The sequence below is a fragment of the Nicotiana attenuata genome, unplaced genomic scaffold (assembly GCF_001879085.1).
Source record: "Nicotiana attenuata strain UT unplaced genomic scaffold, NIATTr2, whole genome shotgun sequence".
Lineage (NCBI taxonomy): Eukaryota > Viridiplantae > Streptophyta > Magnoliopsida > Solanales > Solanaceae > Nicotiana > Nicotiana attenuata.
Window position 1 is genome coordinate 86,558 of NW_017670820.1, and position 24,749 is coordinate 111,306.

The following is a 24,749-nucleotide window of genomic DNA, read 5'->3' on the forward strand; positions in this document are numbered from 1 at the left end:
TTACCTTACTCCTTAAGCGTAAGCGAAATAAACAGTAAAACAAGCACAATAATTTTTACGTGGAAAATCACCAGGCTCAAAGGTGCAAAGATCACAACCTACCACGTAGGATATTAACTTCAACTTCACTAAAACACATGAGCCAAATGTATCGATTACAAGACATGTCAATCAATACCCACCAGTTCTACTGCTTCAACTATTTGGCTTATAAGTTACTCTTACTTACAAGCTCAAACAATTACTTCAACTCACTAATTATGTTATGACACTTTGATTACAACTCAATTTCCTAAAATACTTTCACTAACTGACTCAAGAAGAACACTAGGACTTGTAATAGACTTGAGTGTTGAAAATGTAGTTCCACGGTTGACCTGCAAAAGGATGGTCTTCTCAGTTCATAGGGAAAGTATTTAACTTCCATGTACTCCGAGATATTTGGGAGTCCTACACTCAATCAACTTCTTGTTTGACAGCAATCCTAAAGTTCCAAGGACTCCACAGATTTTGTGACTCTTTTCTATCACTTATGCAAGCATATCTTCTTGGACAACCACCCTTATCACGTTAGCAGCCTTCTTCCAACAAGCTCAAACTCGAGTAACTTTGTGAAAAAGTTAATGCCTTGTAAGAACCTTCAATGGAGACCTTGAGGACCCGATTCTTAGAGAATTTCATCGGCTACCTTGAGAACCTAGCTTTTAGAGCATTTCCTCTGGACAAACTTTGTTAATCATCAAAACTCCAATACTCAACAATATTTTAGGTGACATGAAAATATAATACTTTTTGCTGTGAGTGTATAGAGGTTAAATTATGAGGATTCATCATAAAATGGTAAATTTTACATTGGTACTATAATCCTCTTCCTTTATCTGGCTTGAGATCGACAATGTAAGCAAGTTCACACTAGCGAAGTTATATGATGATGATATGAGTCATGAGGAATCATATGTATCCCATTCAAATCAGAGTTACTTTTGTATAAAAAGCAAATTCAAAGAGAATTGGGTCCAATACTTGATATAAATCCTTAATTTGGATTTAACAAAGAAAAATCATGTTTGCTGTAACATCGGTGAGATGCAGAATAAAAATGATGAATTAAGTTAAATAATTAAGTGATCAAGAGATTAGTACAATTTATACTAGTGTCTATAAATTTGAAAACCATATATAATTTTATATTACGGTTTGATTTTCCAAGAACGAGACATCATCCGACCAAGGCTGAGAACATCACCGTCCAAACAAAATCCTTCACATTACCTTAGCCTCATCAGATGTATATTCATGTTCCTACGACTATTATTACCATTCAACACGGCCATCAGATTACTTCACCCCATTGCATTTAGTAAGTCGATCGTACCTTTATGCTTCTTTTCTCTCCGCATCGCCACAAGAAGCAGCGAATAAGATTTAATATTTTACTAGCAATTTCGATCTATTATTCTAATTCAACCTGTATAAAGACTTTCAGTTTGAGACTTTAATTATTTTAAGATTTTATATTTTACCTTATATTTATATTTAGTTTTGTATTGTTTTTCTATTTGCCTTTCGTCTATTATAAATACATATATTATCTGTGTGGAAGATTGTGGACTAACTAGTACACAATTACACACAAAGCAAATAAATAAAAAAGATATAACACAAGAATTTAATGAGTTTCATCTACCTAATCCTCGGGGCTCATTATGAATGAGAAGAAAAACACAATACAATAAATCTCCAACTACAAACTCTCTATATAGATCTCAATTATTCAAAAACCTATAAGAGAACGACTTTCTCAATCCCACAAGGACAATAAGTTTTCTTTTCCAAATCTATTAGAACAATGGGGTTTTCCGACCTATAGGGATTATGGTTTTCCTAAAAATATTAGATAATATAATATAATTAGGATTCATAAAATTGAAGATATAATTAACAAATCTTTCACTTGGCTTAAATTCTTTTTTTCAACAGGAACAACATCTCTCTAACTTGCCTTCAATCCTCACACGGGCTATATCCATTACTGCACACATCAACCAAGTCTAAATAATGCTTAACTTGTTAAGAGACTCAATCTCTTTAGCTATAGTGCCATTTGTCTATCTGCGTCTGCACCCGAAATAGCTTTTGGATAGCTATTATACACAATCATATCACTGGTCTCTGCAGCAGATAAAGTAAATTTCACAGGATTTAAATATTCAAGAAGATTACGATCAACTATCTTTACAAACCTTTGTGGTCGGTTGATAACTCTCTTCTCTTTGCCTGTTGCGAAGCTATAGTGGTTGTTGCGCAGTTACATCAACAATATCGCTTTGATCAAGATTTTGCACCTTCTCCACTTCCTCTACTTCTGAACTACTAATTTGAGTTAGTGAAGATTCAATTCCAGCTCTGTGTAGTCTCTGACATCACGATCTATTTCTGCTATTCCATTCACCTTCTCACTTTTCAGTGAGGCAAATTCTTTAAATGTAACATTACTACTAATAATTAATCCTAGAGTCTTTTGATATGTGCACCACAACCTATAACCTTTCACTCCAGTTGCATACCCTAGAAATATATGGTTCTTTGCCCTCAACTCAAGTCTTCCATCTCTCACATGAGCATAAGCAGTAAACCTAAATATCCTCCAGATTTGAATAATCAGCAGACAAACCAGACCATATCTCAAAACGAATTTTAAACTCAATAACTCTGGATGGAAATATGTTGATAAAATAACAAGTTGTATTGATTACTTCACCCTAAAAATCCTTGCTAATACATAAGTGTGAAAGAATATTTCATGCCTATCACAAAGTGCTCTGTTCATATATCTTGTAACACCATTTTGTTGTGGTGTTCCGACACAGAGTGATGTCTCAATATGCTGCCTCTGATGCAGAAATTATTGAGCTCTGAATTGAAAATCTTCAATCCCCTGTTAGTTTGAAGATGCTTAACTTTTCCTTTTGCCTGTTTGATGGTGGGGTAGAAACCCGTGTTTTACTCATAGTTTGCACTCTAATTACTGTATTTTACTTGTGTTTGAGTTTAAATGATAATGAATTGCACTTGTTATGTGTTTTAAGCCTTGTAGGAAGTGATTCTGAGTTAAAAAGATAATCTGGAGCTAAATTGAACAATTTGGAGCTTCGAAGTCTGCGTAAAAGATCGGGATCGCGTTCGGGGGTCGGGAGCCAAGTCTGGATGTCATAAAGTAAAGAAAATGAATTACTCTAGAAAACTAACACCGCCGCGCCGCATTGGGCGGCGCAGCTGTGTAAATTGCTGCTGCCTGTCAGAAACTGCTCTTTGAACTTCCCCACTACCATACCACATGGTGCGGCGCTAGGCGCGGTGCGCTTGTACAAATTTCTCAAAGTATTATTCTGTTTCGGCTCAGAAAAGGTAGTTTCATCTGGCCCATTACTACATGGTATAAATACACCAACAATATGATTTTAGAGGACTTTTGACCTACGGAATATTGGAAGAGCATGGGAGACTCAAAGCACAAGGACTCATCATTCCTTCCTCAACTCAACACCCGAGTTTGGATTGAATTCATATTTTCTTATTATTCAACTTTATTTGTGATGATTTTCTCCATGAATATGGAGCAGTTTCCCTTAGAGTTTGACAGATATTGTGTTTTTATTTTTTAACTCTAGTTTTGTGCTTGAATTCGCTTATGGAGTTTTGAATTGTTTGCAACTTTATTCACCACTTTATTTAATCGAAAGAGGAATGTTGTGGTGGTTATCTTACATTATTTTATTTGGCTTAATTCTATAATTCTCTTAAATAATCGAAAGAGCTTGATTAATTCTTGATTAAATCAAGTTATGAGAATAAATACGTTTTTCTGAAGACCAATCCAGTAGCGCATGCATACATATTTTTGCAGTGCTTATATTAGTTCACCTTGTAGAGTTAAGATTTAATCGAGAGAGGCGTTTTAATTACATGTTTGAATTAATCATCGAGTAAATTCAAGAGAATCATTAGAACATTAGAGTGAACTGAACTAGAGTTGGATCCCAAATAGCTATCTTGCACCTATCCTATCACGGCTTTTATTTCTCCCGTTGATATTTTGGTATTGCTCAATTCTTTTCTTTCAGTGATCAATTTTAATTGTTTTAGTTTTATAGTTAATTTTAATTATTAATCATCCCAACCGGCGTGTTAATCATCTTGAATAGCGTTAAGCTATGAACATTGTTTAAATTCTATCCCTATGGAGACGATAATCATAACTATACTATTTTAGCTAGCGAGCATTAATTTCGTATTGTATTTTGCGCTCGTCAGTGCCGCTCAATCATCATCATCTATTCAAAAAAATACTGAAAATACTGCATGTTTTATTTTCAGAAATAAATCTACACCATTCTTGTGCAATAGTCATCAAAGTCATAAAATATATAGCGCCACTCTTGGAGAGAACTTTGTTTGGACCCTACGCTCATGAAGATCGCACTGAAAGCCCTCTTCTTCAGGTCTGCCTTCTTTTACTCTTTCATCTTCCAGGAAAATCCTCATCAATTGCCTTCTATAACTATTGTAACACCATGGAAGATCTCATCCTAATCTCCCATAGAGTAAAACTAGACCCCAATCGAGTTTTTATGATTCGTACTTTGTTAAAGATGATGAAGACATTTTTAGGATAAGATAAGGAATGAAGTTATTCAGGAGAAGGTGGGCGTGGCTCCTATGGATGACAAGAGGCAGGAAGCGAGGCTCAAGTTGTTCGGGCACGGGCAGAGGAGGAGCCCTGATGCTCCGGTGAGGAGGTGCAAGCGTATGGCCTTGGCGGGTACAAGAATAAGTAGAAGGAGGCCTAAAAAGTATTGGGGAGAGGTGATCAGACAGGACATGGCGTTGCTGCAGATTTCCGAGGACATGACCCTTGATGGGAAGGTGTGGAAGTTGAGCATTAGGGTTGTAGGTTAGGACGTAGTCGAGTCCGGGGGTGAGGCTAGTTTGATAGGTTTGACCTTCGACTGCTAGTGGTTAATGTTGTGTTAACACTATCCTTCCGTTGTTCATAGCATCGAGGCTTATTTTCTGGTTTTGTTATTGCATTTTAACTATTTTCTAGTTTTTATGATGCTGTTATTATTTCTTTTGTTTCTGTTTAATGGTAACTAATATATTGTCCCTTTCCTTCTCTTCTTGTCTTTTCCGTCTTTTTGAGCCGAGGGTCTCTAAAAAACAGTCTCTCTACTCCTTCGGAGAAGGGGTAAGGTCTACGTACACACTATCCTCCTCAAACCCCATTTATGGGAATATACTGTGTTCGTTGTTATTGTTATTTTTTAAAATAAAATACATCATTTACGTTTAAGGAAAAGCTTTGCGAAGCGACATTGGATGATACCTCTTACTAAAAATTTTACGCAACTGGTGTGGGTCTGTAATCGACTCGTAAGTTAATAAAAATATAGCACTATGATTCTTTAAGATTTTACGTGCTATTTCAAATTGATAGTAAATGCATCATTTTCAACAGGGGCGAACCCACCTGAGAGCAAGCGGTTCAACTGAATTCGCTTCATCAAAAAATTATACTATTTGCACGTGTAATTACACTTGATAAATGTACATTTAATATAAATGAACCCACTTTGCGAAGGGTTGCTCAATGGTCAGCGGGATCAGTTTCCCATAGAATGCGTGGGTTGAAACCTGGCATATATATAAGCATATGCCGTATGTTTTCTTTACTTTTTTTAGCTTAAACTAATTCTATTTAAAGTAATATATTAAAATTGTTAGCTCATATTTCCTTTAAAATTTATTATTTGTGTCATATGGAGTTACCATTTATGTTATATTACTTATTATTTGTATAATTTAGAGTTACCTGTATGTCCAAATTGGTGTATTTTTTTTTTATGTCTTTTAATTGTTTTATATGTAATAAACTTGTATTTACCGTTTATTTTATGTATTTAACACCACCTCAAAATGAAAAAAAAATAAAATCATGAGCATTATTGGAAAAAGGAAAAATCAACATACAAATTTCACTTTATTGATCCCGCTCGAATAAAATTTTGGGTCCGACGTTGATTTTCAAGGTGTGTCTAGTCGTTGTACATATATAAGTATTATTATTTTTAAAAATTATATATTATTTACACACAAAGCAAACTTTTGTGAAACATTATTAGATGACACCTAGCGTTCCGGCTCTGACCACAAGCCACACGGTTTTTTAAATTAGGCACTTTTCAAGGTGGCGTTGAATCAGGCTGTATAGTTCATACTAAGCAGCTTTTTGTTTGTATATATGTGTCATCCCTCTTCCCTTAAGACTAAGGTATAATCTCCATAAATTAGAGGCCATTCACTCATCTCCTTCTGTGACTTCTGACTAAGTACAGATTTTTTCAATTATGCGTTACTTCAAGTTACTCGGACAGAGCAAAGCTCAAGATTCAGATAACACACTGTTAACTGCTAACAATATTCCGACAGAATTCCTCTGTCATGCAATATTTGCTGGAGGTACATCTCTCTTTCTCGAGTGACATATTTCTATAACTTTAAAAATTGTACTTTTAACTTTAGTGACAAGACAAGCTCTTATAAGCTTTTATGTGTCAAAATTGCAGATAAATTCCACGATGTAGAAGCTGCATATGGTCGAGTAGAAGGAGTTGTAAAAACGGCAACTGGTTACTGTGGAGGAAATATAAGGAAACCTTCCTATAGAGAGGTGTCTGAAGGAAGAACAGGTCATACTGAAGCAGTGAAGATCACATATGACAAGAGAGTCGTTTCTTACACATCTCTTTGTGATTTTTTCTGGGAAATTCATGATCCAACCAATAAACATTTCCTTGTCAGTATCTAATCTCCTCTTAAATACTCTCTCTGATTCCATTTTACATAAGTTTAAGCTTATATATATATGTTATGCAGAATTTCGGGTTAAGTACGCACCTGAGATCAGCAATATTCTGTTCAACAGAAGAAGAGAGGAAACAAGCACAGGAGTCAAAGATAAGGCGACAAATGAAGCTTAATAGGAGGATTCTTACAAAGATAACTCCATTTTCGAAAGAAATTAATTGCGAATTCTTTCTAGCGGAGAACCAACATCAGAAGTATTATTTGCACAAGTATTACAAGCTTTGTCAGAGTTTGAACCTACGCAGCACTCAACAATTTGTGGACTCCTACATCGCTTGCAAATTCAACGGGTATATATGTTCTTGTCTTTTTCCCTTCTTTGTTTATCAAATTTCCTCCTAATAAATTATGCTTTGCATAAATCTTTGACACAAGATTTGGGATCCATGAATAAGCTCTTCTCATTTGACCAAATTTTGAATTTATGTCGGTTTGTACAATGACAAGTATAAATGCATTGGTTTTTGTCCGCTGGTATGTTTACGATTCAATGAATGTGCAGAGTATTGGCTTTGGATGTGGAACTCATCTTGGACAAGTTACCACAATTATCGACGACTTGTCTGTTACCCAAGCAATGCAGATCAACTTGTGATGAAATTATACAAGATTTAAAGAGAAGTTTAATCAGCCACACTTCTTAAGTAGTGACTTCATTATTTTCTTTTTCACTCTATATATATGTTATACCAGAAACCAATTGAAATTTGATAATGGCATGGTAACGATCCGACTGGTTGTTTTGAGTACTAGCTTTTCTTTTTGTGTTCCGAGACTTTTCATAGCTCTATTTAGTGATTTATGACTTGCGTATGTGGTCCGTGTCGATTTTCGAAAAATGTAAACGTGAATTTTTAAAGAAAATGTGATTTTTGCCTTTAAAAATGACTGGAGTTGACAACGGTCAACATTTTTGGTAAACGACCCCGGATTGGTGTTTTGACGATTACGGTAGGTTCGTATGATGATTTTGGACTCGTGCGTATGTTTGGCTGGGGTCCCTGGTGACCCGAGGCCGTTTCGACGATATGTGAAACATTGCAAAATGTAAGTTTTAAACTTGAAAATCCTTGAGTTTTGATGATCAATTCTTGTTGTTTGATATTATTTTGTTGATTTGAGTGAGCGAATGAGATTTTATGATGTTATTACACTTGTGTGCATGTTCGGATTGGAGCCCGAGGGGCTTGGGTGAGTTTTGAATGTGTTTTGGAGGAAATGAACTACTGAAGCAAAATCTGGTGCAGCTGCGCTGCAGGTCTCGCAAATGCGAAGACTTGCTTGCAAATGCGAGCTTCACTTTTGCGAAGCCAGACTCGCATTTGCGGAGTTAGGCTGGGGGCAGAGGACTTCGCTTTTGCGAAGAAAACATCGCATTTGCGATTGGCGGGCGTATCGCATTTGTGGAAGATGGGTCTCATTTGCGACCCTGGGAAGCTGGGTTCCTTCGCTTTTGCGACTCCTGTATCCGCAATTGCGAACCGGTGGAATTCGCAAATTCGAAGGAAATGTTGCACTTGCGACTACAACACTGTTGGGATACTTATCGCACTTGCGATCAGTGGTTCACTTTTGCGATGGTCGCAATTGCGACATCTGTGGCTGGGTTAAAGAGGGGAATTTTGCGACTTAGTTCATTATACACCATTCAACCCTAAACTCCATAGAGGCAATTTTTGAAGAGGATCTTCTTCCCAAATTCATTGGTAAGTATCTTTAGCTAGTTTTCAATAAATTGCAACTACTTTTTCATGAGTTTTAACATCAAATCTATGAATTTCAAAGTAGAAATTAAGGGTTTTGGGTCAAAGTTAGAAATTTTATAAAATTAAAATTTAGACCTCAATTTGAGGTCGGATTTCGAAGCAAATCTCATATCCGGGCTCGGGGGTGAATGGGTAATCAGAATTTGGTCAGAATCTCGAATTTCGACCACACGGGCCTGTGTTGCCTTTTCAATTTAGTTAAATATTAATTTTTTTCACTTGTGGGTAGTTTCTAAATCTTATTTTGAATTGTTTGAACAATATTAGGCTACATTCAATTGGTTTGAGACTTGTTCTAAAGGAAAAATCATGGTTGATTGTTGATTGTGTTTCGGAATGAGGTAAGTGTCTTGTCTAGCTTTATTGGGGGAATTTTTTCTATTAATTGATATTATTTGCTACATGCGGGGATATGCATATACGAAGTGATCAACGTATATGCATGTACCAGGGTTTCCATGCTCGGAAAGGGGAATTATATGTTTCTTTGTGCCTTTGTTGAACTTGATGATCCTTTAAGCTATGTTTCTTTTAATTCGATGACGAATAAACTCAATTATCTGCGGTAGAGATCATGTTAGAATAAATGACATCTTAAGAAGGATTTAAGGTGCTGTTTTTGAGATTCGTTTGCATACTTAACTTGATCGCAGTAGCAGGAACCTATATCTATATATGTTATTGTCATGTTACTTGAGTTTCTTTATCCGTAAAAAGAGATGATGATTGGAGCCTTAGGGATATGTTTGACACGATGGGTATTTCCGTGCGATTGATATGATGTTGGCACGATGAGTATTTCCATGCGGTTTGAAAAGAGATTTGTTTGTTGGTTATCATAATGCGAAAATAAAGGAAATTGGATTTCTGTAATTATTACTCATTTGTTAAGTACTTACATGCCCTTTACTTTGGTTTCTATTAATGTTTGTTGTTTCGTATGATACCTTCCGTTTGAGTTCCTTATGTACCTTTGTGTTTTCTCTTTGGCATGTTACTATTATAGCTATGTCTTTACCTTGTCTGAACTGTTACACCTACGCTTTTAGTTGATTAACTTATGTTGCATGTCCTCTTCGAATTCATGCATTTAGTTGTTAATAACACATACCTGTTACATGCATTTAATTGTCACATGATTTACTCGTTAGATGTCATAACATGCTACATGTCTTCACTCACTACATGCTTTCACTTACTACATACTTTTACTTACTATATGCCTTCACTTATTAAATGTCTTTACTTACTATATGCTTCTACTTGCTGGATGATTTCATATACATAATGCCTTCATTCGATCATGTTCTAGTTTGACAAACATCTTTACTCGTTTCATGTTCTACTCTCCTTTTCTTATCTGGATTGGGTGAGTTTTAGATTGGTTGTATGTTATGCTTTGTGGAAGCTTTGTCATTATATATGGTAGACTAGCTTTTGATATTGAACTACTCATCATATTCTGTTTGTTTTGTATTAGCTAGTTAAATATCGCGTGTTTATTTTTTTAGTGTTATGTTGTGAACTTTTCCCATGTTTGATTATTTTTGCGGTTTCATATGATATTGCTGCATAATAAAATTGGGTTGTATGGCGCAAACATTATTTATTGATATTGGGATTGGGTTGCACGCCGCAATAGATGTTGGGATTGGGTTGCACGCTGCAACAGTGTTATTGATATTGGGATCGGGTTGTACAGTGCAATAATATTTATTAATATTAGGATCGAATTGCACGCCGTAACAATATTTATTGATCTTGGGATTGGGTTGCACGTTGCAACAATGTTAATTAAGATTGGGATCGGGTTGCATTCCACAACGGTATTTGTTAGTGATGTTTGGTTATGACCTTTGCGCGTACTTTGCAATTATTATTTCCTTTGTAGAAATAGTTATGAGGTTATGTCTTGTTTGCCATGTCCGTTAACTTGCTCCATAGCTCTCCAGTTGATACTCTTACCATTATTCAATATAACTCTTGCCTTGTGTTTCTTGCTTATTATCTGCACTGGTACATATTAAGTGAGTATTTTTAACTTAAAATCTCTACACTACTTCATTGAGGTTAGTCGAGATACTTACTGAGTGCATGTGGTCGGTTGTATACATACTACACTTTTGCACCTTGCGTGCAGATCTTGGAGCTACGTAGCTGAGGAAGACGAACCCTTGTATTAAAAACATACCCGTATTCTAGATTCAAGTTGCCTCTTGTTCATGGTAGCTTAAAACTTATGTTCTGTTGATGTAAACTTCGAACAACTATTGTATATATTCTTCATATCGGTTTTGTAAATCTGAATCATAGTGTCTCGTGACTTGTACTACCAGTCCTTGGGATAATTGTATTGAAATGGGTTATAGTTTCTATTATATACATTGTTGATTTCTCAGTTTAGTTATAATTTATGTTGTTTGGCTTACCTAGCAGGTTTAGTTAGGTTCCATCACGATTAGGTAGAATTTAGGTTGTGACAGACATATATAGCAATGTACAAATTCAAAGCATCTAGCATATTATCTATCAAATGTTCCGACAAATTAATGTTTACATTTTCTTCGTTTGTTTGGTTTTGAGGATAAATTTTACAAATGGTCATTTGTTTATAACTTCTTTTTTATCAAAGTAATATAATTATGTTTCTCACACACAAAATTATAATACTTTCACTAGCTTACATAAAAATCATAGTGACCGAAAATACAACTTTTCATTAGTATATATATATATATATATATATATATATATATATATATATATATATATATATATATATATATATATATATATATATATATATATTATAGCTAGCAAATACAATTGGTTTCAACCGACCGATTAATTATATATATCCTTGCCCCCCAAAAAAACTAAGTTAAAAATGCATGAGATTCTGATATTAAAAAAAAGAAATAAAAGGCATGGATAATTAGAGAGTTGTTGTGTGACGACTCGATAGGTCGTTTTGAGTATTAGCCTTTATTTTCGTGTTACATGACCTCTATTAGCTCCATTCGATATTTTTTTAGCTGCGTGCGTGGTCCATATTGTTTTCAGAAAGTTTTTACGTAAAAATTTGAAGAAAAAGTGATTTTAAGCTCAAATTGAGACTTGAGTTGACCACAGTTAACATTCTTGGTAAACGACCTCAGATCAGTATTTTGACGATTTTGGTAGGTTTGTATGATATTTTAGAACTTGTACGCACTTTTGGTTGAGGTCCGGGGCGACCCGAGCCCATTTCGGCTCGTTATGTGATAATCTATGAAAATGAGTTTTCAAGTTGAAAATCATGAGTTTTGATGATCGATTAATGTAATTTAATGTTATTTTGATGATTTTAGGTAGAGAGTACGTTTGTAGGATGTTATTACACCTGTGTGCATATTTATATTGGAACCTGAGAGGCTCGGGTGAGTTTCGGATGCGTTGCAGAATAATTGAGCAACTGCTGGTGCATTCCAGTTGCCGGTGTCTGTTGCAAATCTCACAATTACGAGGTCGGGCTCGCATTTGCGAGCCTCGCTTTTGCAGTCATACGATCGCATTTGTAAAATGGGGTTGGGGGGCTGGACATCGCTTTTGTGAAGGGAACCTCGCATTTGCGGACTCGGTGTTGTTCGCATTTGCGAACCTTCTTCCGCTTTTGCGAACTCTGGCAGCTATTGACAACTTCGCAAATGCAAAGCTTTTAACGACACTTGCGATGGAGGGCTAATCGCATTTTCAAGATTATTATCGCATTTGCGATATATGTATACATGATGCAGTGTTCGCAATTGTGACCAGTGTTTCACAAATGTGGTCTTCGCAATTGTGCAAAAGAGTTCGCAATTGCGATACCTACATCTGGGTATAAGAGGATAAATCTGGAGTTAGCTCATTTTACACCAATTCTCAATCCCAAACACTCTAGAGGCGATTTTTGAGGAACTTTTTGTTCCCAAATTTATTGGTAAGCAACTCTAATCCACTTTCTATCATATTCCCATTACTTTTCATCAGTTTTTAATATCAAATCTAGGATTTTCATCGTAGAATTTAGGGATTCTGTAAAATATTGATTTAGACCTCAAATTGAGGTCGGATTTTGAAACAAATCACATAACCGAGCTCGAGGGTGAATGGGCAATCGAATTTTGGTCTAGATCTCGAATTTTGATCCAGCGGCCCCGGAGTTGACTTTTGTTGACTCTTTCAATTTCACAAAGATTGAAACTTTTTTATTCGTGGTTAATTAATAAAGCTTATTTTGAATTGTTTGAACGATACTTGGCTAGATTTAGTTGGTTTAGAGGCTTGTTTGAAAGAAAAAGTTATGGTTGATTATTGAGTTAGTTGCGCAAAGAGGTAAGTTTCGTGTCCAACTTTGATTTGAGGAAATTAGGACTTTTTGGTCTATTTGTTACGTGAATTATGTACTGGAACGGCGTATACGTGAGGTGACGAGTGTACATGCGTTGTCATGGGTTAAAGCATGCGGGTTGGGTTATTTACTTTTATGTCTTTATTTATTCAATGTTGTCTCTTGTTACATATTCTTACTTGTTATCCATGCTTTACTTATTATCTGTTATTTAATTTTTCCTTATTTCGATTTCTTCATTTCTCACTCAATATTTACTTACCTGCTACGTTTTCCTACTTGCATCAATTGTACATTTTCATTGTCACGACCCAGATCCACTACGGGTCGTGATGGCGCCGGACATCGTCGTCAGGCAAGCCAACTTAATCACCAATTAAATTCTCTTTTTATAACTTTGAAAACCTAGGAGTTTTACTTCCATTTTTCATATATAAAACAATCTCTGTTTCACTTCAATGAATAAATTAACTATTTATACACATCTTCAAAGAAAACCATCCCAGAACCCGGTGTCACAAGTGCATGAGCAGCTACTGATAAGAAAAATAAAATACAAATGTCTGTCCGAAATACAGTGGACAGAGAATCAATAAATAAAGTACTGGAAGGGGACTACTCTAGCTGCGGGTCGTCTCGAACAATGCGGCTCACCAAGTCCCCAAATCATCCGTGCTGCAATCTAAAGTAACATATACCTGTGCAACACAAATGCACAGAAGTGTAGTATGAGTACGTAATCAACGTGTACTCAGTGAGTATCCCGCCTAACCTCGAAGAGGTAGAGACGAGATGGTCAACCTGGACACTCACTAGCGGTCCAATAATAATATATTAAATGTGTGAGGAAATCATGGATTCATATAACATATTCTAATTCGCAAAGCTGTAAAACAGGTAAACACCTTTTAACAATTAACAAAGGATTTTCAAGATTTTACTTTTCTTCATTTAATCAGTTCATCTCAAGCCATGAAAGGCAATGTCATCATTTAAGATTTCTCATGCATCAATATATAAAAGATATCATGCGCAAATCATACCGAGGCGACGACCCGATCCAACATAAAGTAAATGTGCACTTGCCGAGGGTCGACAGCGCGCCTATAGATGCATCTATTTAATCTGCCGAGGCGTTCGGCCCGTTCCAGAATAAACACACACAGATAGACAGTCAGTCAATAAGTCAACATGGGGCAATTATCCAAGAAAAGCCAACTCTCTTTAGATAATCTGAGGAAGCGAAGCTTAAGTCTTTTTAGAAATCCTTTTATAAATTTAATGTGATTTAAGCAGTTCAAATCCTCAAAGGGGTTCACAATTAATCCAAATATAGCATGCTCAATCAATCAAGTAAGAACTTATCAGGGAGTGTTTATCGATATATATACTAATTCCTCTTTTAACAAAATTTTACAAGTAAGGTTAAATCTCTTTAGAAATTCATTTACAAATTCCATGTGACACAAGCAATTTGAACTATCCAAGAATTTACAATTAATTCAAGTATTCATGCTTTTGGGTCCTAGCTACCCGGACAATAGCAAATAGTAGCTATGCACGGACTCTCGTCATCTCGTGCGTACATAGCCCCCACAAATAGGAGCACATAACCAATTTAACTCACCTATGGGGTAAATTCCCCCTCACAAGATTAGAAAGGAGACTCACCTCGCTCCGAAGACTCACAACCGACATTCTACATTCTTTCGAAGGCTTGAACCAACGCACATTGCTCCAAAACTAGCCAATTAACGACAAACTAATGAGAATACACTTAAGTACTTGTTAACAATGCAAATTATACCAATTCCCAACTCCGCTTAGTGAAATGACCAAAATGCCCTCGGGCCTACATACCCGGAATCCAAAATTTCTCGAAGACAAAGGTTACCCATGACCTTAGAAACTCAAATATATGATTTTCTCTTAATTCCCTACTCAAAATCGTAGCTAAATTCCAAGAATATGATTTTCTAGGTTTTCCACCAAAACCCCACTTTTTATACTAATTTTCACGCCTAAATCCATGTATAATTGATATATTTAACTCAAAAGCTAGTATAGATTACTTACCTCATGACAAGTGACAAAAATGGCGTCTCCAAGCTGCTCCCCATCAACTCCAATGAAAGAAAAATGGGGTTGAAATGAACTCAACCCCGAACTTAAAACATCCTCACTGCCCCAGTCATTTCCGCTTCAGCGGGACCCTGCCCGCTTCCGCGGTTCCTCTTCTGCGGACCGCTTGCCGCTTCTGCGGCTCCCCTCCACACCAGGCCTTCCGCTTCTGCGGTTAGTGATAACTGTGATTTTTACACGTTTTATGCCCATAATTACCTATGCTTTATGTATGAGAAAATAGACCCAGAATGCTTAAAAAGTGCGCTTGATTGCAGGTTTGAGCGACAAGATGACGAAAGTCAAGAATCGGCTCGAAACGGAGTGAAACCTGCTCAAGTGTCAAAAATCATTGAAGGAGGGACAGGAGGACCTAGCGCGGACCTAGATTCAGAGAGCACCCATTTCAGGAGTCTCCACGCGCGGTCAGCGCTCTTTTCTACGCGGTCAGCGCTTGAGTCCGCGCGGTCGCGCCGCATTGTTGTGCGGTCCGCGCTCATTAGCCTGCGCGGCCGCGCTACCTCTTTGTGCGGTCCGCGTCCCCAGCTCCAGAAGTGAATGATCGAAGGCCAAGACCCCTACGCGGCCACGCTGCATTTCTACGCGGTCCGCGCCAGCCCCGTAGGGGTATTTTTGTCCGATTTTTCTGGCATAGTATAAATAGAATATTTTGTTATTTCTAGGTTGAGTTTTAGACATCAGATAGCAGCAGCACTCGTGAGACTCAAGTTTTAGCCTATTTTGGGCATTTTAATCTTGTTTTAACGTGGATTCGTGTAGATTAACTTCCTAGTTAATTATAATGTTGATTTTATCTACTTCTTCTTCAATTTCTGTTGCTATTATGGCTAGCTAAACCCATTAGCTAGGGTTGTGGCTCAACCCTAGTATGGGTAATTAATGGGTGTGATTGTTTAATGCTTGAATGATGTTGGGTGTTTGGTATTTGGGTTAATTTTATGTTTTAACTAGGATTTGGTGGTTGCAAACACTAAGTCTAGCTTAGTGAGTCTTGACTCTTCTTGAGAAAGAGTGTCTATGACTCCAAAGTTAACCCAACAAGGAATTGGGATGGAACCATGAGAATGGTAGTCCCAATTAACGGGTAAAGCCTCGAGAGAGTAATTACCCAACTTGAACCATAAGTTGCTTGGCTTGTTAGCATACCCAATTGGTCTCGAGAGAGCCAATTGGGCAAAATCACTCTTTCTACCGAGAGGTGTGAGAGTGAGAGCAATAGTGCAACGGTTATATCATAAGCCCCATAATTATCATTCTTGTATTAGGAATCTCTACCCGTTAGTTGACCACCTAGGTAAATGCCACGACCCTAGTGCCTTTCTCTATCTTGCATACAACCTAGACTTAAAATCTTAGCATAATTTAGTTATAATTAGTAGTAGATAAATTGTAGTCGATAATCATAAAAACCCAAAAATGATAGAAGATCAATTAGAAGCAAACACGCAATTCTAGGCTAAACAAATATCCAACTCCCTTTCTAGCTCCCTGTGAAAATTGACCCCGATACCACTATTGGGTAAAAGTATTAGCGCCCACTCTTCCTAAGGTCGAGTCCGCTGCGCGATTCACTTTTTGGCGCCGTTTGCCGGGGAGCTTTACGGTGTTTACTATTTTGTAGCTAGTTTTGTGTTTTGCTTCTCTTTCCTTCTTTTTACTAACTTTGTTTGTGTTGATCCATCAGGTACACATGGCTCTAAACGGAAATGACCCTCTTGGCAATGCCTTGGCGGGGGAGGAGGTTGAAGATGTTGAGCAAGATGAGCTTCCGGTACCTCAAGTACCACGGAGAGGTAGAAATGCCAATGCTAATGTACATGACAACAATCCTATTCCAGACCCTCCTCCGCCACCGCCAAGAGCGGTCCCAAGAGTTCTTCCTAATCAAGGGTACGCGAGTGCCATCGTTCCTCCCCGAATCCGGGCGGGGAACTTTCAAATCACAAATGTCATGTTGACCTTGCTCGAGCAAAGGGGATATTTTACGGGCGCCTCCGACCAAAATGCATACAAGCACTTGAAGGGGTTCGTAGATACTTGCTGGGGCAGCAAACAAACAAACGTGTCAGAGGATGCGTTGAGATTGAGGCTTTTCCCGTTTTCTCTTCGGGGCAAAGCGTTGGACTGGTTAGAAAGGTTACCAAATCATTCTATCACCACATGGGATGAATTGGCGGACAAATTTATTGCCAAGTTCTTTTCTCCAAGTCATATGGCGGCTCTTCGGGACGAGATTCTAGCCTTTAAGCAAATGCCAACGGAACCATTGCATGAGATCTGGGAGCGATATAGAACAATGGTGAAGGAATGCCCTAACAACGACATGACTGAGGCGATGATCCAACAGACTTTCTATAGGGGCATCAACACCACAAATCAATGCATTGTGAACCAATTGGCCGGTGGGAACTTTATGAAACTTTCTTACCAAGAGGCATGTGATGTACTTGATGAAATGGCGGACACCTCTTCGGCATGGCAAAGCCGAGCGAATGTACCCCAAGGTGACCCCACGGTCATCCATTTGCATAAGGAGTTGAGTGATCACGGCCAAGCTATTGCCGAACTTACAACAACAATGAATCAGTTGGCGAAGGCGCAATTGCAACAAGTACAAAACCCGCGCCAAGTCAATGCAATGGAGAATGTTTCTATGCTAAAAAGGAGGCAAAGAGGGCAACAACAACCTCAAGGTAACGGTGAGCAGTTTGACAACAACAATGATGGTGGTGGTTATTCGAACGAGTGTTTTGATGATCAAAGTGAGGAATGCCAATATGTCAATAACTACCAAGGAAATAGAGGAAATCAAGGGAATCAACAATGGCGCCCCCAAGGCAATTGGGGCAATCAACAAGGAGGCGGCAATTGGAATAACAATAATCAACAACAAGGTGGTAACAATTGGAACAATAACAATCAGAACAACAATTGGGGTAATCAAGGTAATAACCAAGGCAATTGGAACGGGAACAACAACAATTGGAACAACAACAATAGCAATCAAGGAGGGTGGAATAATGGTGGTAGGGGGCAAGGCTTTCAAAGGCCCCCCATGTTCCAACAACCAAACAATCCACCCCCCTTTCAGTCACAAGGGCCTAGTTCTTCTGGAAGTGATATGGGACGGATAGAAATGATGTTCGAGCAGATGATGAAAAAGAACCAAGATTCTGACGCACAATTGGCTTCGCATAACACATCTATCCGGAACCTAGAGGTGCAAATAGGACAAATCTCTCAAGCTTTAAATACCCGACCAAAAGGTGCGCTACCAAGTGATACGGTAGTGAACCCGAAGGGGGGTAACAATCATGTGATGGCGGTTACAACTAGGAGTGGAAGAGGCGGTGATGTGCATGCCTCGGTTGAGAATCAAGTTGTGAATGATGAAATTGAGTTGCATGATGATGATGCACCTTTGAATGTTGACAATGTGGTTGAACCAATAGTGACAAATGATGTGCGGATTGATATTGATGATGAGGCCGGGGTAGAGACTCAAGATACCGTGAACCCGTCTAGGGAACACATTATTGATATACCCGAGCCGGCGGTGCCCAAGGCCAAGGCACCCTTGCCTAGACCACCTCCACCATATCCTCAGCGGTTAGCAAAGCAAAAGAACGACAATCAGTTCAAGAAATTCATAGACATGATGAAGAGCCTCACAATCAATGTTCCTTTAGTGGAGGCACTTGAACAAATGCCTGGGTACGCAAAATTTATGAAGGATTTAGTCACCAAGAAGCGTTCTATGGAGTGTGAAACAATAAAGATGACGCACCAAGTTAGTGCGATTGTGCATTCTATGGCCCCGAAACTAGAAGACCCTGGAGCTTTCACTATTCCTTGCACTATCGGAAGTGCGGACTTTGCTAAGGCCCTATGTGACTTGGGGGCTAGCATTAATCTGATGCCGTACTCAGTCTTCAAGACTTTGGGAATTGGGCAACCTAGGCCAACCTCAATGAGACTTCAAATGGCGGACCGGTCGATGAAGAGGCCTTTAGGTATAATCGACGATGTGCTTGTCCGGGTGGACAAATTTATATTGCCGGCCGACTTTGTCATATTGGATTGCGAAGTGGATTTCGAAGTGCCTATTATTCTTGGAAGACCTTTCCTAGCTACGGGGAAGGCATTGGTTGATGTGGAAGCAGGGGAGTTAACATTCCGTGTGGGTGATGAGAAGGTGGTATTTCATGTGTGCAAGTCAATGAGGCAACCCAATAGTACGGAGGTGTGTTCATTTGTGGACATTGTCACGGCGGTGATAGTGGATGACACAAGTGCTTTGATTAATGTTGAAGATCCTCTTGAAGCCGTGCTTCTTAACATGGATGCCAATGATGATGCCGGTAGAGTGGAGTGCGTGAATGCATTGCATGGAATGGGTTCATATTCATATGAGCCTAGGAAACTATCTTTGGATCTTGAAAATCGCAAAACTCCGCCAACCAAGCCATCAATTGAGGAGCCACCGGTGTTGGAGTTGAAACCACTTCCTCCACACCTCAGGTATGAATTCTTGGGCTCTAATTCTACTCTTCTAGTTATTCTTTCTTCTTGCCTTACTAACCTACAGGTTGAGGCCACTGTGGAGGTGCTCCAAAAGCGAAAAAGGGCAATAGGATGGACTTTGGCGGACATCAGGGGAATAAGCCCCGCATTTTGCATGCATAAGATCATTTTGGAAGAGGATGCACGGCCATCTCTTGAACATCAAAGGAGACTCAATGAGGTGATGCAAGAAGTGGTAAAGAAGGAGGTTATCAAGTGGCTTGACGCCGGTGTGGTTTACCCGATCTCGGACAGTTCATGGACCTCTCCGGTCCAATGTGTGCCAAAGAAGGGTGGAATGACGGTAGTGACCAATGCCAACAATGAGTTGATTCCTACTCGGACAGTTACGGGTTGGAGAGTGTGTATGGACTATAGAAAGCTGAACAAGGTGACAAGAAAAGATCATTTCCCGCTACCATTCTTGGACCAAATGCTTGATCGTCTTGCGGGCCGGGCCTTATATTGTTTTCTAGATGGCTACTCGGGGTATAATCAAATTCTCATTGCCCTAGAGGATCAGGAGAAGACAACCTTTACATGTCCTTATGGCACGTTCGCGTTCTCAAGAATGCCATTCGGATTATGTAATGCCCCAGCGACCTTTCAAAGATACATGATGGCAATCTTCACCGACACGGTGGAGGATATCTTGGAAGTATTCATGGACGACTTCAGTGTGGTGGGAGATTCATTTGAAGAATGTTTGGTGAACTTGGATAGGGTTTTAGCAAGATGTGAAGAAACCAACCTTGTGCTCAATTGGGAGAAATGCCACTTTATGGTGCAAGAGGGAATTGTATTGGGTCACAAAATCTCAAGGCAAGGAATTGAAGCTATTGTGTTCGCAATGGAGAAATTTAGACCTTACCTTATGGGGGCAAAGGTGATCATACACACGGACCATGCAGCCCTTCGATATTTGATGACTAAGAAGGATTCAAAAGCAAGATTGATGAGATGGGTGCTACTCCTTCAGGAATTTGATTTAGAGATTGTGGATAGAAAGGGAAGCGAGAATCAAGTTGCCGACCACTTGTCCCGATTAGAGGAAGATGGGAGACCAAGTGATGGTATTGACATTAATGATAGGTTCCCTGACGAGCAGCTTCTTTCCGTTTCTATGTGTGAGATGCCATGGTTCGCGGACATCGCCAACTTCATTGTGACTGGTAACATCCCGTGCGAGCTCTCTTCCAACCAAAAGAAGAAACTCAAGCGGGATAGTTTGGATTTTTATTTGGATGATCCGTATTTGTTTAGAATTTGCACGGATGGATTGATAAGGAGATGTGTGCCGGAAAGTGAACAAATAAGCATATTGGAGGCTTGTCACTCCTCTCCCGTATGGGGGGGGGGGGGGGGTAGGGGGCAGCTTCAAAAGTTTTGAGTTGTGGCTTCTATTGGCCCACGTTGTTCAAGGATGCTAGTGAATTGGTGAAGAGTTGTGATGCATGTCAAAGAGCCGGCGGTATTTCCAAGAAGGATGAGATTCCCCTCAATACAATTCTTGAGGTGGATATTTTTGATGTTTGGGGCATCGATTTCATGGGTCCGTTCGTGAGCTCCTGTGGTAATACTTACATTCTCGTGGCGGTGGACTATGTTTCAAAATGGGTGGAAGCCATGGCTCTTCCCAACAATGAAGCCCGAAGTGTTGTAGCATTTTTGAAGAAGAGTATCTTTACGAGATTTGGTACTCCCCGGGCCATATTAGTGATGGGGGGTCCCATTTTTGCAACAAGGCTTTTGATTCATTGCTTGCTAAGTATGGAATTAATCACAAAGTGACCACCCCCTATCATCCACAAGCTAGTGGACAAGTGGAAGTCTCAAATCGGGAGATAAAGAGTATTCTGTCCAAAACGGTGAATGCTAATAGGACCGATTGGTCGAAGAAATTGGATGATGCTCTTTGGGCTTATCGGACGACTTACAAGACTCCAATTGGTATGTCTCCGTATCGGTTGGTGTTTGGTAAAGCTTGCCATCTTCCAGTGGAACTTGAACACAAGGCTATGTGGGCATTGAGGAAGTTGAACTTGGAATGGGATGTTGCAGCAAATCTCCGAGTGGAGCAATTGAATGAGCTAGATGAGTTTAGATTTCATGCTTACTCCAGCTCGTCTTTGTACAAGGACAAGATGAAGTACCTCCATGACAAGTATGCTCGAGGTAAAGAGTTCAAGGTGGGTGACATGGTTCTTCTCTTCAACTCCCGGTTGAGGTTATTCCCGGGAAAGCTCAAGTCTAGGTGGAGTGGTCCATTTGAAGTTGTTGGGGTGACCCCATTTGGTGCTATTGATCTAAAGAACAAAAATGGTGAAGTTTTCCGAGTCAATGGGCATCGTGTGAAGCATTACTTGGGGAAGATTGATGACAGCCACGTGGTGGCGCTCCTTCATTTGAAGTGATATTGTGGTAAAATGCGTCGTGCCGCGACGTTAAATCAGGCGCTTCTTGGGAGGCAACCCATGTCTTTTTCTTTCTTTTTACTTTTCCGTTGTAGATTAGGATTTTTCAACTCATGGTTTGTGAGATGTTGCAGGGTTGAGGTTGGACCAGTGCAGGGCAAAAGTAGCAAAAATCATAAGGTCTCTGAAGTTTGCCTACGCGGCCGCGCACCAAAACAGTGCGGTCCGCGCAGGCTGGTGCAATGGAAGTTGAGTCTCTGAAGTTCTCTGCGCGGTCCGCGTGACATTTTTGTGCGGTCCGCGCGCGAGAAGGCCAAAATGCATACTCTCTGAAGTTTCCCACGCGACCGCGCATCAAAACAGTGCGGTCCGCGTGGGTTGTTCAGGCAACTAAGAGTGCTGGAAATCCAGCGCGGTCCGCGGCCATTTCTGCGCGGCCGCGCTGGTGGGTAAGTAGTGGGGCCCAGATTGTTTTCTATAAATAGAGACCCTAGGCTTCATTTTAACCTTTTCGCCAATTTTCTACCTGAGCTCTCAATTTTTCACTGTGCACCAAAACAACAAAGTGCTTCAAGTAGTTAAAATTCTCACAACCCCTGGTAACATTCCTCACTAATCTCATTCATAGTTTAGTTTAGTTTATTTTATTTTGCTTCTTGTTAGTATAACTTCTTATTTTCTTCTTTCTCTCTTAGTTTTACCTGTTAGGGTAGATTTAGTGTGTTTTTGTGAAACAACGGGTATGATTTCTTGATTAGTAACTGAGTAGGGACAACTAGGACCCATAATCTGAGCAAATAAATTGGACTTACATGAAAATCCCTATCCTCAGTTCAGTTTTTGCCCTACGCGGCCGCGCATCATTTCTACGCGGTCCGCGCCAGTCTAGCGCGGCCGCGCACCAAAACAGTGCGGACCGCGTCAGTGAGATTCAGAGAGTGGTGTCTCTGGAGCATCTTGACCGCGGTCCGCGCTCCAGTTTTACGCGGTCCGCGCCAGTCCAGCGCGTCCGCATGACTCTTTTGCGCGGTCCGCGCCTCTGCTATTCTGCATTCCTGTTGTTCACCCATGCTTTCAAATGTACCATACAATTCACTGCATATGCCTCAACTAACAATGTTAGACTTTCCTTTGCAGATCATGGTAAAGCAGCGAGGGGGAAAAGAACAACAACCTGGGAGGGGTGGCTCCTCCCGAGGGGGAAAAGGGAAGCGGGTTGTTAAACTCACTCCCCAGACTCGGGAGAATATCAAAAAGACCCGCAAGATAATACGGGAAGCTGATAGAGCTGCCTCCCATTCTTCAGGGAGTGAGTACGCCCCATCCCGGAGTATTACTTCTGAATCTGCTCCAACTCACATGTCTCTTTCGCTTCAATTGCATGACTCTCCCTCAGCTTCACCTACCTCCAAGGGACCAACTGATAAAAGCCTCAAGAAGCCGGTGAATGTAGTTTTGGACTCGTCTGATGAGTCCGAGGATAGAAGTGAGGCACAATACTCCACCTCCCCCACAACTTCATTGTCTGGGGAGAGTGCAGGATACAGCAATGGGTGAACCCCAAGTTGGTGGTATTGAGAGAACAAGAAAACCGGAAGCATGGGCTGATAGATTTGTCAGTGAAATAGCCTTCCACAGATTTCGAGAGTGGTGGCCCAAAAGAAAGTTGATTCCGGAGAGGCAATTTATTGATTCTGATCTTCTTCCTCTAAACCCACATGTGCAAGCACAATTCCGAACTAGAGAGGGTTGGGGGTTCTTCAAGGAACGTTGCATAGTTGCAAATGAACATATGGTGAAAGAATTTTACTGTAATGTCTATCATGTGGTGAAAGATTCAAAGGTGACAAAAGTGAGGGACAAGGTGGTGATGTTTGATGGGAAGTCTCTGAACGAATTTTTGGGGTTCAATGAAGAAGACGAAACCCTATACTTAGAAAAGCTGGCAATGAAAGAAGAGGTTCGCCCGTGGTTGGCCCAGCACTTGGCAGCTCCGGGCACTGTCCCAGTTTGGTTGAAAGCAGGAGAGAAAATTCTGAGAAACACGTTCAGTTTTGAAGCAAAGGGGTGGTTGACCTTCGTGTGTAGTAGGCTTGACCCTTCAACTCATGATCACACAGTTCCTATTCCTCGTGCAGTGTTAGTAGCTTCCATTATGGCTGGTTTTCCTCTGAATGTGGGCAACATCATGTCAAGAGTGATTTCTACGGTAGGGCAGGAGACAAACACAAACTACCCCTTCCCAAACACTCTTTCCCTGTACTTCAGAGAGTTGAAGGTAAAGAAGAAGAAATTTGATGTTCAGGTAGATCCAGTGGCCCCCTACTCATGGTACAGTCAGTTGGGTCCCGACAACCCAAAGAGGTCCAAAAAGCCTCAGGCATCCACTTCCACCGCACCTGGCCAGTCTGAGGAGCCAGCGGTTATTGAGCAGTCCACTGAGCCTTCCACTATCCAAGCTACCAGTGAGACATTGCTTCAGGGTCTTTCTTTCCATCTACTGCAGTAGACCCGGATGTCCCTTCCTCGAAGACCCACAGGTTCACTGCCCACCAGCTTGCTCAG

At 39.8% G+C, this 24,749-nt stretch overlaps 1 protein-coding gene across 1 annotated transcript; it reads left to right on the forward strand.

The window, feature by feature from the left end:
* Positions 1-6,247: 6,247 nt before the first annotated feature.
* LOC109243645 (peptide methionine sulfoxide reductase-like) lies at positions 6,248-7,673 on the forward strand. Its single transcript, XM_019410606.1, has 4 exons — positions 6,248-6,519; positions 6,627-6,856; positions 6,937-7,217; positions 7,430-7,673. The coding sequence occupies exons 1-4, from the start codon at positions 6,408-6,410 to the stop codon at positions 7,569-7,571; spliced, it is 765 nt and encodes a 254-aa protein (XP_019266151.1). The 5' UTR covers positions 6,248-6,407; the 3' UTR covers positions 7,572-7,673.
* The last annotated feature ends 17,076 nt before the right edge of the window (positions 7,674-24,749 follow it).

Bases quoted from the DNA above. Each gene is read 5' to 3' on its own strand.
- LOC109243645 (XM_019410606.1), top strand. From the start codon at position 6,408: ATGCGTTACTTCAAGTTACTCGGACAGAGCAAAGCTCAAGATTCAGAT. The intron at 6,520-6,626 runs GTACATCTCTCT...TCAAAATTGCAG, and splicing joins TCATGCAATATTTGCTGGAG to ATAAATTCCACGATGTAGAA. The intron at 7,218-7,429 runs GTATATATGTTC...ATGAATGTGCAG, and splicing joins ATCGCTTGCAAATTCAACGG to AGTATTGGCTTTGGATGTGG.